Source organism: Camellia sinensis, chromosome 3 (genome assembly GCF_055761805.1).
Source record: "Camellia sinensis isolate YWXY chromosome 3, ASM5576180v1, whole genome shotgun sequence".
NCBI classification, from domain to species: domain Eukaryota; kingdom Viridiplantae; phylum Streptophyta; class Magnoliopsida; order Ericales; family Theaceae; genus Camellia; species Camellia sinensis.
The window spans coordinates 136,029,451-136,048,725 of NC_138963.1; the positions used below are offsets into that span (position 1 = coordinate 136,029,451).

Sequence of the window (19,275 nt, forward strand, 5' to 3'; positions counted from 1 at the left end):
TTTGTATTTTTGGCCAGGCCGACAGAGACCCAACACCATTGCACCGTGCAGCAAGATTGTTAATAAATTCTCAAATGGAGAATGGAGATTTTCCACAGGAGGTAATTCTACATAACTTTCTGCCTATCACACTTGATCGGAAGTTAAATTTATCTAACCTGCTATGATGAGCACCTATTTGTAGTACATTCGCCTCGGAAATAAAGGGCAGAACCAGTTGCATGACTTTCTTGAAATTGATCTATCTTTTTTTGTGAACTGTCAACTTCTATGTGATGCTATTATGTTATTTGCAATTTGCATGAACTGAAAAAAGATTTTAAACTTGAACCCAAGGTTGTTAAAATCGGGATCCTACATGGGATCGTTGGAAGGGATTCGTGAATCGGATTGTAGAATCAGATCGAGAATCGTAAGATTATACTTTTAATGTAAAACAAAATGAAAAATTATCATTAATTATAATATATGTTACGTAATTTAAAAAAGATTAAAGAAAAATGATAAATTTGATATAATGTATCTTTTATGTTAACATCAGTTAGAATAGATGTTTGAAAAACGTGTTTATGGTCAAATTTTTTATATAGAAATACACATATACATATATATATATATATATATAAGAAATAAATAATAACAAAAAAAAATTGTTGGGATCAGGATCGGAGTAGAATCGGGATCGTATTCGATTCTACATGATTTTATGAATAGGATCGTAGTAATTTTAAGATCCTACTAAATTTAAGATCGTAGTGTGATCCGGGTCGTTTGGCCCAACTAAAATCGTAGAATCGTAAGGTCTTATGATCTGGATCAGAATTCTAATAACCATGCTCGAACCTTCTAATTCTTGTCACTTCAACTGGAAATTTATTCATTATAAGATCACGAAGTTGAAATTTTGTGGAAAAATATATTAAATAAATATATCTACATATAATGAAATGCAACTTCTTGGAAAAGCTGCTCAGAAAAACTTACTTTTCTTCTCTTCATGTAACTATTACTAAGCACTAGACAACATCTTTGTGAAATGGAAACATTAAGACTCGGTATTCTCCCAGTAGTGAAGTGTTTTCTTCAATACATTGAAAACTCAATGATTTTCAACCTTCAACAGTTCTTGGTCTGAAATCTTGGAATATTTATGGCTCAAACCTGTTGAGCAATACGATTATCCGGGAAATTCAAACAAAATATACGTTGGGGTGATCTCCATGTTCCAATGATTTGAGCTGTATATTGTTTATATTATAGTTGCTTGAATAGAAGCTTTCATTGTTAAGTTGGTTTATGCTGGCTACTGCTGGCATTCTGAAATATTGATCTGAGTTGTAATAGTTCATGCCTAAATGTTTTGTATACCTTTCATGTTTGGAATATAAAATACTTGTCGTATGTATATTGATTGTAAATCAAATATATTTCAATGTATGTATCTGACGACTTTTGAGCATGCTTCATTTGTTCTTATTATTATGTGAAATGATGTTTTCAATTTTTTGCATCATGTAAGTGGTGATGACTGCATTTTCAGCAACAAGTTCTAGCGAATCAGTAGATGCTTTTAGAATGGAACTTTTTTTACTTCCTGCAACGTACAAGTACACCCTATCCCAAATAATAATAATAATAATAAAATAATTCATAATAAAAAATAAAAAAAAAAGGCCAACTTAATGATGAATTTTTCACTTTGAATTTTCATAGTTATATTTTTACTTTGTGACCTTACAGGAGATCATGGGGGTCTTCAACAAAAACTGCATGATCACTTATGCTGCATACAGAAACATTTTCCCAATTTGGGCTTTGGGAGAATACCGATGTAGGGTGCTACTTCAATCCCAATAAAAAATTTACTGTGAAGTGATCCTGCCTGATGAATATCATTTCAATATTGCTTTTTAGATATTTTCTGCTCTATTTGTTTATTTTGGCCTCCCCAGTTTTAGCTTCCTTAAAATGCTTCAAAAGTTGCACTAGATTTCTAATATGTAGCGTCATTTAGTTCAGTACATTTTCATGTGAATATACCTGCTTTTGTATACTTTCCTCATTTAGTTATTTTACAGCTTGAGTTTTACAATATCAGCTTGCAATGCTTACGGTTTATTATTATTATTATTATTGTTATTATTATTATTATTATTATTATTATTAGCAATTGATTGAAGGGGAATAACAAAAGGGGAACTATATGCAAGTGGGAGAAAGGGAAAAAAAAATAACAAACAAATGGAGGGTTCAAGTATGTCTGTGGTCGGGTGCTAATGAAAGGCTGTGGTTGCACCCCTTCATGTGTTGGTAGTTTTTTTTTTCTCTTTCTCTCACCTGCATGTAGTTCCCCCAGTAAGAGAAGTGGAACTTGCATTACGTAGTGATGAGACTTGAACCTATACCTCATATGCACAATTAGGGAAGATTAGACCCCAACCTTGTTCTTTTTCAATTGAAACTGTTGATACAATGAATCAATCACTAAAACTTGATTTACCATTTTGGTTAAAGGTTATTCCATTTAACCAATCAGATGTTGGCCACAGTACACTATGTTTGGTAACTTAGGAGAGAAAAAAAAAAATGATTAAGTGTAGGGGGGTTCGAGGTAAACAATGATTAGGAAAGTGATTAGAGAGGCAAAACAATGTTAATAGTCCAACAAAGATGGAATGGTTGGAGAATGAGTCAACAAAACTCTAGGAAAGTTGGAGAATGAGCAGTTAGGTGAATGTGGAGCTAGTGGCTCAAGAAGAAGAGAATGACAGTGCACAAAATGGGTAGCATCTCCCCAAGTTTTTTGAAAATCCTCCTCTTGTGCCTAGCAAAATGGGTCCTATTTATAGGCTTTTCCTTGGCACCGAAGGGTATCAAGTGGCCAAATAAAATAAGGACATGTGTCCCTAAGAATCACATGGAATATTTTGTCTTGAGCCACCAAGCTAAAAGTGCCACGTGTCCATCTGCATGTACTGTGTACTATCTGTTTGGCACAGATGCCTCAGCAAGTGCACTTGCGGCGGGAGTGTTTGCAGCCGCAACTTGCCTTCTTAGCTTGAACCTCAGCAAGTGCACTTGCGGCGATAATGTTTGTCACTGCACTTGTCTTCTCAGTTCAATTTAGCCAAGACATGCATTCTCAGGGCTTCATAGCTTGTTATTGATTATGTTCGTGTTCACCTCAGTGAAGCCTCCACCCTTAGCCGCCTAACCACAAACTCCCCAGCTTTCTAGGGCGAAGGCCACAGTCAAGCCTGCAATCAACTATGTTGTGCCTTAGTACCAAGCCCAAGGGGGCTTTCTTGGTCCTGCCTGCGCGACCAAGGCAGGTCTATGACTTGGGTGGATAGAAAGGGAGCCCCTTGCACTCGGGCTGTCCTACTCCCATCTTCGTGGGGTCATCGTGGTATACTAGTATCTCTGGGTCTGCTATCAGCTCCAACTAGTAACTAATAATGCTTTGGGGCCTGTTATCAGCGCCAAACATTAGTCTCTATTTGTGGAGGGAAGCTCTTCCCAAAGGTTGCTATCATCTTGGCGAGGTTCGCAAGTTAGTTGCGGTGACTGCAGTTGTTGCGGTGGCTATTTCTCGGGGCAAGTTCCAATGGCGGCGTTGACAATACTAGAGATGGTGGCGTCGACAAAGTAACTCCGCAACTTGGCTGCTACAAATGTTGTCTCAGCAACTCAGTTGTTCCGATTTTCTCTCTCTCTTAGCAACTTCAGATGACGACATCACCGTCAATACTTGGAATGACAGCGTTGAGACAAAATGTCTCTGCAACTTGATTTAGACATTTTCTCCCCATGGAGTCCATTCAGACCTTTGGTGGGTCAGACCTCCTCCGACCCACTGTTGATTGGGCTTTAGCCCATGCTCCTTCGGTCTTTCCTGGTCACCTAAAAAGGGTGACCTTCGCACTTAGGTCCATACTTGATTTGGACTTTAATTTCTAACCCTCTACATTTGCTCCCTGCGCACGTGGGGAACATGCGCCTAGTTTCTTGAGCATGCATGGCGTCAGCAAGTAAGCCTAGGGTCACGTCTGTTGGGTCGAAAGTTGCGTCGGTTCTCTTCAGTCATAATGGCTCGGAAAAGGTGTGTTTGCCTAATGGGTCATAATGATTCCTGGAGAGGTGCGTTGGCACCGTTTCCCTAGTTTCTTTATAAATAGGATCCCTTGGGTTCCACTGGTCCTCCACTTTCATCAAACCTCATCCTCTTCTTTTTCTCTCTCTAGTCTCTTTCTTTCAAAGTTTTCTTTCTCTAGGCCATCACCAGTGTCACAACCCAAATCCACCCCTATAAGTTTAGCATCGTAATCGGCCAGTAATTTGTAGATTACCGAAGGCCTCTTAAACAGAAATCAAATTATTAGGGGCTAGTGGAAGCAAATAACAAATATACAATGTCCATTGAGTTATGTAGACTTACATGAGATAGAAAAATTTTAGAACTTTTTATATACATATATCATCACATCATTTCCAACGTCATCACATATACAGATAAGACAAAATGGGACTTAACCTTATTTATAAAATAAACCAAACCTTGTTTAACCAAAACAAGAAAACAAAACTTAAATTTTAATCACATAGCCATAACCACCTAACATATCCGGAACCTCCACGAGAGACACATAGGTTGGCTGACAAGACAGAATCCAGGCAGAAGCTCTAGGCCTGGTCACACGCTTGATCACCTACATACATAAATAATACAGTGAGTTGGAGTCCAATGAATAACAACAGAGTAAAGGGTTTATGAATGATGCTCATCACAGATTTAGAAATCAGAGTTCATATCAAAAACAAATTTAGATTCACATACTTATACAGATTTCATAAGCAGTTATACATGGTAACATCGATTAGCAAACAGACCAGATTGGTCATAAAGACCCACGTGCAGAGTAGGTGGTCATTAAGACTGTAGTTGGTACCGACGACCATATAGGTCAACATCTTTGTGGACATATAGCCATGGTACTGTTACCCCCAGGCGAGGGCCACGTGAACATAAGTGGTGGTATTGTTACTCTCGGGCGAGTGCCACCTGAACATAGGTCGCGATATTGTTACTCCCAGGCGAGGGCCACATGAACATAGGCTGCGGTATTGTTACTTCTAGGCGAGGGCCACGTGAACTAAGGATACCACATTACGTTACAGAAAATTAGACATTCATTCATGGTTCACAAAATAGCATTTCAGAAAACATATCATATTATTTTAGTCAGAAAATACTTATAATCAAACATAGCTTTACAGAGTTACTCACAGATAGTTCCAGAAGTAGATTAGATAGATCAGACAAACGTTAGCGCGTGACCTACACAAACACATAACACATACACATTGAAACACGTCACTTCCTTGATCAAACTTGATTTCTCTTGTCTTTTCTGTTAAAGTAATCTGAAGTTCTATTACGCTTAATCTTTCTTATTCAAATGAACCGGTTTCTCATTTCACATATTCTTTCAGTACTTTTCCAAATAGACCGACTTCTTACTTGGCTTCTTAATCAACTACTATTAAATCAATGACTTATTCTTTAACTAACTAATTTTTGTTAATTGTTAACTTATTAATCTTCATTGAGCTATAAATTATGTCTAGAATGCTTGAAAAGAAATGAGAATGAAAATATGAAGAACATATAATTTTTCAAAACATGCTGAAAAGGCTTAGCTGCTCAAGCCACCACTTGGTCGCTCGAGTGGACTGCACAGTCTGCAAAAATAGTGAAAGCTCGAAATGTTCGCTTGAGCCACCAATTGGTCGCTCGAGCAGTCTATAAATTTTATAGGTTTTCAAAGCTGAAGATTTAGTTCCCAAACTTTATTTCAAAACTTAGGTTTATGCTTGACTCAATTTAAATATGTAATTTCATTAATAAATATGAACCCATGGATAATTTTAAATTATAAAACAAAACCTTCTTTGATTTGCCAAGACTAAAACCAAAACTTCATGAATATTATGATATCAGAACCTGGCTTCCCTTTTCTTATAAAACATGAAATTAGAACTATAAGGCTCTTAGAAAAATATTTGCATGCATGGATGAACAATCAAAATCAAACAATTTCTAATTTTCATAATAAAATCAAAACTTTCCTTAATTGCAAAAATCAACACTCATATCTTCATGAACTCTTGGTTTTCAAAACTTTTCTTCAAAATCAAATGTATAATAAACTTGCATGGTTCAAATCATTTCAAAAACTCATGGTGCTTGCAAATATACATCTTATATGGTTTCCAAACCCAAGCTCAATTTGAAGAATTCTTACAATTATTTCCATATTTATTAACACTAACTATGTTCATGAATTAATTCTTTAATTTCTCTAAATTACATGCATGTAAAAATGAGACTCAAATTCTTGGAAGACATTCAAAATCAAACCAAAATAATTAATTTCTAAGTTTATTTCCATAACCATGAACATGCATGTATAACTCATTTCTTGTTCAAAACCCAATTTCTTTCTAATTCCATGAATATAATCTCAAATCATTCTCAATCTCAAGTATTATAAGAAGGTACTATAAAATCAAACCAAAAATAATTAATTTCTAAATCAATTTCCAAAGGAGAAATTACTCATAAGTCCCATATTGAAAAATATTACTCCATCTACTCCTGAGTGTTTTTTTATAAACTATTTAGTCCTTTTTTTACATCACAACATCATCATCAAAACAACACCAAACATCAAACATTATTCAACATCATCAACATCAGCAACGTCATCAAACATTATTCATCAAACTTCAAACATTATCCAACATCCTCCATATTAGATTCCAAAGACACTAGAGCTTTCATCGCTATCGAAATCCCTTTCGTAATCTCCTTCATCTTCGTTTCTCTGTTCGGAATCAAACATTATTCATCAAACTAAAACATTATCCAACATCCTCTACATTAGATCCCAAAGACACCAGAGCTCTCATCGCTATCGAAATCCCCTTTGTAATCTCCTTCATCTTTGTTTCTCTGTTCGGAATCTCCATCACAATCTACTCCTCAGGCCTAATTTATAGAGGCAAAACCTCGAGCTTAATGGAATTGGTTTCATGGATTGTATCGACTTGGAAGAAACTAGTAATCACATTGATACATGTTTTGATTTTGATAATCGGTTACATTGTTGTGTCCCTGATTTCGATCAAATTGACTGACTTAATCGGTTCTTATATATGCAATTGGGTGTTAGGGTTAGTTGTTGCATCGATTTATCTGTATTTAGCCTCTGTTTCGATTCTAGGGTTTGTGATTTTGATTGTGGAAGACGATTGTTTTGAATCAGAAGTGATTGGGAAAGCGAGAAGGATCATCCGAGGGAGGGATGGGTTTTTTTTTTTTTTTAGGACTGAGATTGGGCTTAGGGCTGGGTGGAGATGGACAAGACTGATCTTGAAGAAGGGGAGGCTTATCCTCCTTACTCGGATGGTGATCGAAACATCGATCCTGATGAAGCTTTCTCTTACATTGTAAGGGTTTCCTCAAGATCCTGATGGTGTTGTTGATGATGGCGGAGCCGCCATTGTTGGTGATCACTGTGTTATACGATTAGGCCCTAATGTTGAAGAATAATGTTTATATAATTTGATCTATTGTTTGATGTTGAATAGAATAATGTTTGGTGTTGGTGATGTGTTTTGGGTATCTTCTGAATTTGAGTTCTGGGTATTTTGATGTTTGATGTTATTTTAATTGTTATTTTGATGTTTAATCGTTATTTTGATGTTGTTTTGATGATGATGTTGTGATGTTTGATGTTGTTTTGATGATGATGTTTTGATGTTGTTTCGATGATGTTACTCATAAATCTGATGTTTAATCTTTGATGAATAATGTTTGATGTTTGATGAATAAAAAGGCCTATAATAAGCTTTTTGAGAAATAGGACCTATTAGTCCAACAAAAAACTTTCGGGACTAAATGGGTTAACATTCCTAAATTTGAGATTTATTGGTGCTTTCCCCATTTCCAAAACCATGAATCTAACTTAATGTCTTCATCTTCTTGCTAATTTCTTTGTAATTACATGAGATTGAACCCAATCATCTCTTAATTTCAGCTTTTAGGTGATTTATCTACAAAATTTAACCTTCAATTTCTTACCTGAAGTCTTTAATGGTTGAATTTCTTTTTAATCATTGAGTTTCCTCTCTTATCTTCACTTAGGTCTCTTGAACCCACTTCTCCAAAGCTTTTCCTGGCACAATGTTTGAGTTCTTTCTCTCTCTGTGTCTCGGTTTCCCTCGCCCTCTCTTGAACTTATTCAACAAAACATCCTCTGAAACAAAATGAGCCCACTTCTTCACTTGAAATTATCACATCATACATACACACCCACTTCTTGATTCAACACCACTTGTGCACACACACATACACACAGAATTCTCAATGCACCCACATAATTTCTTGGTACACCTACAGTGCACCCACACAGAATTATGCTTGTCAACACTACCACCCATAGTTCGACTTCCCCAACTCCCAACCGAAAAAGTGTTTTGTCTCTTAGCATTGCCCTTCGAAATATTGCTAGTTTGGAAGTTGGAAGAACTAGGTCTTTTCTTATAATTGTCTTGTTTTCTTCTTGGACTCTTGCGAGGCCACTCTCAACCAACAATGCCTTATTCAACACTACTTCAAAAGTAGGCAACTTGAAGGAACCACATGTTGCATAATGTTCGTTCTTAGCCCACCTTCAACTTTTGTGCTTTACTATCCTCATTTGCTACAAATGCTGGTGCAAATTTAGACAGCTTCGTAAACTCGGCTTCATATTCTGCAACTTTCTTATTCCCTTGCTCGAACTTCGAAAATTCCCTCTGTTTTTGTAGACGAACACTCCTAGGGAAGTATTTCTCATTGAATGCATTCTTAAGCCTTTCCTATGTATATGGGTTGGCATCATGGTCATGTATGCACTTCTCCATTTGCCACCAATCATTAGCTATCCCTTGTAGCATAAACGTAACATAGGTCAACTTCTAATCATCTATACACTCAAAAACGGGAAACAACTTTTCCATTTCTGTCAATCATTTTTCAGCCGCCAAAGGGTCTGTTGCTCCCTTAAATGGTAAGGCTATCTTCTTAAACTCAGCAATGTTATAACATGGCCTCAGTTGTGGCCCAACACCTAGCTGCATCCGTTGTTGTTGCTCCATAAGTCTGGTCAAATTATTCCCTATGGTGGTTTGTTGTTGCACCACCCCGGCCAAAGTCTGAAGCACTTGAACCATCCCATCTAAATTGGGGACTGCAGCTTGTTCTTGTTGTCCCAACTCTTGCCCCTCATTTCCTCCAACCACTTGAGAACCACTATCTGTCATGCCCCAAGCTCTGTGACAACGCCACACACTCATATAAGTGAGCATGCAAGGCTAAGAATCCAATCACATAACCCACAAAATAAAATACTCAAATTAAATCCTTAATTGTCATAATGCCAAAATCCATAAAAATAAATAGTTCTCATATGAAAATGTCCACCAAGTCCACTAATTTAATCCACTAACAAAACAATAATCAAAGTACTTAAATCATGGTCCTACTCTCGGCACTCTCACATGTAAAAAAGATCCCGCGCAGCTCTACTCTTCAGAATCTGAAAAAAATAAGAGTAAGCTAGATAGCCCAGTAAATAACCAACCATCACTGCTAGCTGGATCAAGTATACAAAAATAAATAAATAAATCGATAACCAATAAATATAATTTTTTCTACAGTTCAATAGATGAACAATTATTTGTAAGGTGGTTTCATAGCTAAAAATAAACAATGTACAATACATTTTAAATGAAAAGCCAACAAGATAATTCATAGTAGTTCGTTGTTCAAATCGATGGTTCGATATTCAGATGATTCAATGATTTGATTCACAAAACTCAAGTCTTACTGACTACGGTCACATAGCCCGTGACAAGGCCCAGAACCACACATAGACCACTGGTAAAGCCCCAAAAGAAACTAGTTTCTGTGCCAATAAATAACCCCCATTGGCTAGGGTCCAAATCATAGTCAGACTAGAGTGATGTTCAAAATTCAAACAATACACAACTTTTATATAAAACATTCGAAGTTTTCATGAATAAACGTTTAGTACAATTTTCAAAATAGTTTAACCAAATATTCAAATAATTTTCATAATAATATTCGATGTTGTTTTATACTTGACCCATATTTTATTTTAAGAGAACATAAAGGCTATAAATAAATATTTATGATTTTAAACGATTCGATAGGAATAAAAATGAACCAACAGTGATAGAGGGTTACTTACCTCAAACAGCTAAAATAATATTTCCCAAGCTAATCTCAAATTACCAAGATCCACCTCAATCTCACAAACCTAATAAAATATTACACCGCATAAACAATTATTATGTGCACCCATCCATCTCTTCTTGTAACAACAATAGAATAAATTAACCCAACAGTCTATTAGGAACTCCCACGATTTAGCATCAAAACAAAGCAATCACGGCTTCAGAAATTCTCAAACCATATTATTCTCTTGTTGTTTATATACATGTAAAAATTTGTAATTGCTTGTAGTCAATCGTGTAACCCACAAATACACCACCATTAAACTTAACCCATCACATATCAATCTCAAAATATGAACCACCCAAATGGGATGCCAAATACACTCTAAAATTGAGCAAAATTGAGACCCCCAACATAGACTACATCAATATATCTATTTAATCATCTATGCCCATAAAATCATCTATTGATATATTAACACTAAAATCATAGATAGGAATACAATAAAATAAATCTTACCTAAGTGATGAATAAAGCAAAACCACCACTCTTATGAATCCTCCCTCTTCCTTGGTTTGGGTTTCTTTTCTTTGATTTTAAACTTTTCTAAACCCTTTCTTGCTGCCTTCACCTTTAACTCTTCCAAACCCTTTTTGCAACACAAGCCTCTCTTCTCTTTTTCTTTTCTTTTTTCTTTTACCTTCTCAAACCCTAGCCGCCTATGGAGCAATTCATAGCCTCTGTTTTGTTTGTTTTCCAAGACTTAAAGCCACAATAGGTGGGCTTATTAACCTAATTTCTCAAAGTTACAAAATTACCCATCTAAGTAATAGGAAATATAATGCCATCTCATAACTAATTCTTTGATATTAATAAAGGACTCATATAAGTTAATTTAATTACTAATCTATCCAATAAAATAATCCTACACACAACTTGGGTTTTACACTATCATTATTAGTCACATTCCCTCGCTGGTTGTTGTTACCAATCCGCCGATTTGTCTGACCTTGGCGTGTATTCCTAGCCCTATTTGCCAATGTCTCCTCATGTTCCATTGCAACCTATATGTATCAACAATAAAGCATCATCTTATTCCATTCTCAAATACCTAGAACATATAAATAAAATTAACAATATAAGCATTCCCAATCGTACATCTACCCATCCTCACCACTATTCTATACTAGCCTTTAAAATTACAACTTGGCTCTAATACCACAAATTTATCATGCCCCAAGCCCCGTGACAACGCCGCACACTCATCCTAGTCAACATGCAAGGCTAAGAGTTCAATCAAATAAACCAACAATATAAAATACTCAATTTAAATATTTAACTATTATAACGGCAAAATCCATAAAAAGAAATAATTTTATCATATGAAATTGTCCACCAAGTCCACTAATATAATCCACGAACAAAATAGTAACTTAAGATCATAGTCCTACTCTCGGCACCCCCGCACGTACAAAACCTGCTCAGAATCTAAAATAAAATAAAATAATGGTAAGTTAGACAGCTCAGCAAATAACCAACCATCACTGCTAGTTGGGTCAAGTATACAAAAAAAGTAGTCGATAACCAATAAATATATTTTTGCTACAATTCAATAAATGAACAATTATTTTGTAAGATGGTTTCATAGCTGAAAATAAACAGTGTAACAATACAATTTAATTGAAAAGACAATGAGATAATTCAAAGTAGTTTCATTGTTTAAATCGATAATTCGATATTCAGACGGTTCAGTGATTCGATTCACAAAACTCAAGTCTTGGTGACAATGGTCACTTAGCTTGTGACAAGGCCCAAAACCACACATAGGCCGGTGGAAAATCCCCAAAAGAAACTAGTTTCTACGCCAATAAATAACTTCCATTGGCTAGGGTTCAAATCATAGTCAAACTAAAGTGATGTACAAAATTCAAACAATGCACAACTTGTAAATAAAATATTCAAGATTTTCATAATAAAATTCGATGCTATTTTGTGTCTGACACATTTTATTTTAAGAGAACATGAAGGTTATAAATAAACATTTATAATTTCAAATGATTCGATGGGAATAAAAATGAACCAACAGTGATATAGGGTTACTTACCTCAACAGTTAAAATAATATTCCACCACACCACTTCAATCAAACAAACCTAATAAATAGAATCTCAAATAAATTAATATTTTGATGTCTTTCACACATCAACAAAAACCCACTATATACATGCAGTGCTTAAAATCCAAGAGACACCAAATCAATCCATCCAATTTAATAGCCAAACACACCTAACCCAATGTATAAAACTCAAATGTCAAACCACACCCAGACAAACTGCTCCATTGTTTCTACTCTTTACCCAGACTACACTCCACATGTTGCACCATTCACCAAGCTCTCAAAACCAAGTAGGCACATACAGGTTTACATAAAGTTTCGGTTGTTTTTTATTTTTCAATAGAAAATTAATAACTAGTGATACAAGAAGGATGTTACCCCAGTCAATGGTTGTATCAGAATATCCCCAATGTGCTGCCCTCAATTCCTATTGCAGCCTCACTTGAACCCTCTGTAAGATTGTGACACCACATAACGTGAACCCCCCCCCCCCCCCAAATTTCTTTAAAGGGTTAGTAACCTAATTCTTAAAATTACTAAATTAATTATTAATCTATCCAAAAATAATTCTATACATAACTTAGGTTTTACATAGACTTAGTCAAACACGTGACCTTGAATCTTGGGCCCAACTAACTCCTAGAAATCCGGGTTAAGTGGAACATAATCCCTAAGGAATAGGGGTTGACGTGGAGAGTGGAAGGAAGGCTAACAGCACTCAACGGCTAGTGGGAGCATGCTATAAGAGGAAAGTAATCTGCACAACAACTTCATCTTGGACCCTACTCTAATTAATTTTGCACCTTTGTCTATCCAATCACTGACTTAAGCATCGGAGTGTCCCCAGGCTAGTCCAACCAACCCCTTTGTCTTCTTTGTGAGTGTTTTACAGGTTTGAAGTGAAGCACCATTGTCCCGTCTCCGCTGCAGCCAAGTGGTTTGATTTTTACCCACTACTGTTGGCACAATAAATCTGTAATTTTATTATTTATTATTTATATAATTGCAGGACATGTAGCACCCTCCTACTCATTTGAAAGTTATGAGAAGTTATGAAATGTGGAAAGATGATGTAGAACAAAGTGGAGAACATGGAGCCTGAAGTTATGGAAGATCATGGAGTATGAAATGGAAGAGGTGGAAAAGTGGGTAGTTTTAGGTAGTTTTTTCCTACAAATGTTTGCCTATAAATAGTCATTCATGACTACAAAGTAAAGCATCAAAGTCAAATCAAAGACAATTGATTTCTATTTTTCTTGTCATTTATATTTCTTGCACTTAATTTTCTGCCCTGTATTTTCTGCACTTCAGTTTCGAAGCATAGGAGTAATGGTTAATTTTTTGCACTTTATTTTGCACTTCCTTTTCAAAACATAGGAGTAGAGGTAAATTAACAAAGGCATGATGCTTCATTAACCAATCCATCCTCAAAATAATCTCAAAATCCTTCATCTCTAAGGAAATCAGATCCATTGGAAAAATCCTACCATCCAAGTCTACCTCACAAGATCTGCAGACATCTCCCAATACTACTGTTTCTCTTAATGGATTAAAAACAGTAATACAAACATCAAAGGCTTGCAAAGAATAGACAATCCGTGTAAATATCTAGGTGCCAACTCTTAACCTTCAAAATGAAATCAAGAAAGATTCAACACAAGTTTAAACAAAACTAACTTAACAACACACTACTAAGGACTATAGGGACTCGGACTTCGTCTAAATGATGAAATGAAAGATATGTAACTCGATAAAACATAGCTCTGATACCACAATTGTCACACCCCAAATCCAGGCATGACCAGCCATGGCCCACAGGGACTTAGCCCAAGGCACACGTAAACCTAAACATGAACCCAAAAATCGCAAAAAATAAATGTGATGATAGCCCAGAAATAAATAAATCAAAACCCAATCCAATGACATGTCACAAATATAAATGGTAAAACCAACCATAACCAACTTCCAAAAATATACATCAAATGGAACACAAACCGCCCACAAAATAAAATAATTCTAAATAAAATCCAACCATAATGCATGCATAAAACCAACATAAGAAGCTAAAACAAAATAATGAATGTCTTAGAGGTCCATGCAATTGAGTCCTCACTACGCAATGAGTCCACTCTAAGTCCTTCTAACACTTGGAAATGATAAACAACTAAGTCAGTTGATAGCTCAGTGAGTAGCAACATGAATAGTAAATACAGTTTTGAAAATAGGGTGCAATTCCAAAATAAGATATATATATATATATATATATATATCACAAAAACTAGATTGGCATACAATTTTGATAAAGATAATCTGTTTCAAAAAGAAAGTTCCACAGTTCAACAGTTAAAATACTCATATCTCTCAAGAACATTATTCTCTACGTAAAACAGACTACAACATGATCATTAATAATTTTCTGGATACCAAGAATAACAAGTAACAAGCCACATAGTTCTCAAGGCAATAAGCCCATTGGATCCAATATTAAACCAAGAGTCATCCTTGGGGTGGCAACCCGGGCCTTTTCTCTAAGATGATCTGACTGAAGGTCACCTAGCCTAGCCTAGCCCAGGTCTTTTCCTTATAATTGTTGAGCACTAGAGTCATCACAGCCCAACTTGGTTCTGTTCCCTACTGGCCAGAGTTACCGCACACAGTGGAATAATTTTCCTGGACTTTTATATACAGATGGTTCCAATCATTAATACAATTCAGTTTTGCAAAACATGACAGTTCACCATTATAAACATGAGACCATAACAAATAGTTTACAGTATGCCAAGTTTACACATGTTTCAGAAATAATTTAATTCCATTGATACTATAATAATTTATCAAAACAATTTAGTCCTGAAGCAACAATTTAATTTCTAACAGTTCAGGGTAGGGGAACATTTATAAATATATTTAGCATGCAGCTACTCACCTGGAAACGAAATAATATAATCTTCGAATAGAGTATGAAAGTCCAACTAGTGCCATGAACCAAGTATGAAAATTAAACATCATTACTAATTTAAAAATACTAAAAAGAATAACAAACTAAGTACCCTACACTAAAGCGCATTAACACAGCTCAACCCCACCCACCGTTACTCTTAAATAATACCTAAGTTCATGTTCTTCAAGGTCTCAAATTACTCAAGACATGGGTTCAGATCGAAACTCAATTAAAAGTAACTTTAAGATAAAACAGAATTTTAAACAAGTTTTTCCAATCTATTTGCTAACTTTGAAAATTAAAAACCCACTCCATGCTATTAGAAAAATTCCAAAACCCTCCAAATATCAACTAATGTATCCTAAGTTTCAAACCCAATTGGTTTCATTTGATTTGCTTATCAAAATAATTATTTACAATTAGTTATATCCAAACAGGTTGTTTTTTGTAGCACTTTAAAGAAATTAATGGTTCTCTTAATATACACGAACAATCAACGCAAGGCCAAAAATGTAAGAAACTAGACTCATAACCGGTTCTCATGACGCTAATTTGATAATTTTCGAATTTGTACCCAATGAGAACGACATTTCCGAATTTACTGTTTTACACTAGTTTTCTGGACAGATTTGAATGCACCAGTTAATATAGATTTTGACTCCCAACAATTATGAGAAAATTATGATATGGGGTTCAATATGTAATTAATCTACTATAAAAATTTCAATTCAAAATTCATCCATTTAATATGATTCCTCGATTTTTAAAGTTTGTGATTTTGTGCAAAATTCTTATCCAACGGCTTTAGCTCCTTAATTTGCTCTAAAATTTTGCATGATAATAATATACACAAAACACTATCCCAATCAGCCTAACCGTTCCTTTTTCTTCCAACAACTCACAACACCCGCATGCACCATAACTATTTAAACAACATATTATAATAGAACAAGAATAGATTTATTGTTACCTTAGAATTGTTGAGCCACAAAGGTGCTTTCTCTCCCTCTCTCTTTTCTATCTCTTGCTCTCTTCTCCTCTCTCATGTTGCAACTGTTGCTGCTGCTATAGTGTTGTTAGGAACCCTAGGTTTGTTATATATATCTAAACAAAACTCTAAACAATTATCCTTTGTTTTATATAAATTATAAATTATAACTATTATTATAGGTTTAAAATATACTTAAATAAATTATAACTATTATTATATCAAAATATACTTACTAACTTGTCTCCTTTTTTAAAAAAAATAAAATAATAAATAAATCTTACCTCCAAATTAAAGACTTTCACCATAATTTATTTTAGGTTTAAAATTAATTAAAAGATTGCTTAGTAATATTTGATTTGCACCTTAAGATTTACAGGTAAAATATTTGAGGTTTGTAAAATAATTATTATTTAATTATTTATTTTATTTGTATATTTGGGTTCTCTCAGCGTTGTAATGGTATTTTAAACAAGTTTGTTACTCATATCAAGCAAAAGAATTTTTTGTAACATTCACAAAGTCAGTTTAGATGAGAAACCAATTTTTTGGTTTGATCATTAAGTATTCACCCAATTATTGGTTTGAGTATATTACCTTCGAAGATTTACATGAAAAAAAAAAAAAAAAAAGTTACTGGTTTGATAAAAAAAAATATACCTTTGAATACTAGTCACATGCCATACGTATTGGCATATTTCATTACCACACCATTATATATTTCGAACTAATTTACTAATCAATGTCAATATTAATGGTTTTTTTTTTTTTTTTTTTTTTTTTTTTTGTGTTGAAGCCACATTTTTTTGGTATTTTAGTCTTCTTATATGGCCTTAAAATAGCTTTGAAGCTTCATAGGCCTATGAAGCATGCCATAGGTGCCTTTGAAGCATGATTTTGGCCTACTATTGACTTCTTCAAAGCATGATTTTCATATGTTATTGACACCTTTGAGCATGATATTGGTCCATTACTAATAGTGGCCACCAAAAAATTTATTTTTACAAGCAGAATTGTTTGTGGTTTACACTTCGAAGGTAGGAATGGCAACGGGGTGGGGCCGGGGATTGCCCTCCCCGTCCCCGATCCCCGATCGCAGAATTTTCCTTGTCCCCGACCTCGATCCCCGACAGGGAACCCACTACCGCCCCCACCCCCGCCCCCTAACGGGGATCGGGTTTCCCCGACCCCGAAAATCCCCGGCCATCAACAACCCACTTGAGCTCAAATACATAAAATCACCAACAGATCAAATTAGCTCCAGAAAAATAAAAAAAATAAAAAAGGGATCACAACACACACATCTTCAACATCATCACCAACAGATCTTCACCAACATTAACATCAAAAAAACAAAAAAAAATTAGCTCCAGAAAATCATATTCATCTTCATCTCCATCATTTTTAGATCTGAAGAACAAAAGCAAAAAATATTTATTTAACAGATCTCAGAACAAAAGAAAATGATCTTCATGTCATTTTTCAGATCTCCACCAACAGATCAATGTATATTTATTTAACAGATCAAAAAATAATTTTTACAGAATAAAAATAAATAAATAAATTTAGAGAAAAAAAAAAAACAGAGGTCGAACCCCTTATACACACAGATATATATATATATATATATATGTATGTGTGTGTGTGTATGTAGCCCTATATCGAAATCGATCGATCGATCGAGAGAGAGATAGAGAGCTACCAGCAGCGGCAGTCGTGGCGAGGGCGGTGAGGGACGATCGGCGGTGAAGGACGATCGGCGCCGTCGTTGTGTGTGAGGGAGAGAGAGAGACAGAGAGAGAGAGATACCAGCAGCGTCAGTCGTGGCGAGGGCGGTGAGTTACGATCGGCGGTGAGGGACGATCGGCGCCGTCGTTGTGTGTGTGTGTGTGTGTGTGTGTGTGTGTGTGAGAGAGAGAGAGAGAGGACGATGGGGACGAGGGCTCCGCCCTTGTTTGTGTCTGTGTTGTGTGTTCTGTCCAAAACCCTAAACACACACACACGTGTTAATATATATACCCAGGGGCAAAAAAGTCATTTCACTTCGGGAAGGGAAACGGGGCGGGGATCGGGGCCGGGGCCGGGCCTGAAACAGGTATCCCCGTCCCCGGCCCGAATATCATCGGGGATTCAATTTTTAATACCATCCCCGGCCCATCGGGGGTATTTTTCAGGGAATCACCACTCAATTCGGGGTCGGGGGATCGGGTCCCCGTCGGGTCGGTTTCTGATTGCCATCTCTATTCGAAGGGCAATGTCTACATTCCTGGACATATGTTTATGTCAAATAGATTGATTAAGTGTTCCTAACATGGCCTATAATGAATTTGTGAGTTTATGATGTTATTTGGGATTGCATGCAAACTAAAAGTTCCATGACATATGATGCATTGCATCCATGAAGAACACGTGTTAGCTTTGAAAACCTACATTCGAAGCTCTAAAGGTCTCCCTCGAAGCTTTCGGTAAAGTGTGTGGTGACATTTTTGAAGCAAAGTTTGTTCCTCTAGCAATATCTCAACCTCCAAAGGTGATTTTGATCCTCTGAAGCTTTGCCGCAAGACCTTCGAATGATGAATTTGGTCATTCATAAACACTTTGACCATAAAAAGGTGATTTTTGGTCCTCTATACCACCTTCGAAGCTTGTTATTAGTCTATAATAACTAGCATGTGTAACAGCTTGTTAAGATGAATCATGAAAATATGAGATTCTGAATGATTCTAAGTACAAGCAACATCAACCTACTTCAAAAGGTTTCAAGTTTTCTAAGTGTTTGAAGTATCAGTAAAACAAAATCGTTTAATTTCCTTCAAAGGATTGATGCCGATTCGAAGCACATATGTAATATCCCTTCAAAGCACATATATAATTTAAGACATCTAGTCATAATTTCATGTTCATTCGAAGCACTTTATTGGTGCT

The 19,275-nt window shown here is 35.6% G+C and overlaps 1 protein-coding gene across 1 annotated transcript in view; it reads left to right on the forward strand.

The window, feature by feature from the left end:
• Positions 1-2,092, forward strand: part of CAS1 (cycloartenol synthase 1) — an 81,775-nt gene extending 79,683 nt beyond the window's left edge. The window contains exons 18-19 of the mRNA XM_082920896.1: positions 18-101; positions 1,741-2,092. Coding sequence (XP_082777022.1) covers positions 18-101; positions 1,741-1,857 — 201 coding nt within the window. The 3' untranslated portion in view covers positions 1,858-2,092. The remainder of the gene's footprint in view (positions 1-17; positions 102-1,740) is intronic.
• The last annotated feature ends 17,183 nt before the right edge of the window (positions 2,093-19,275 follow it).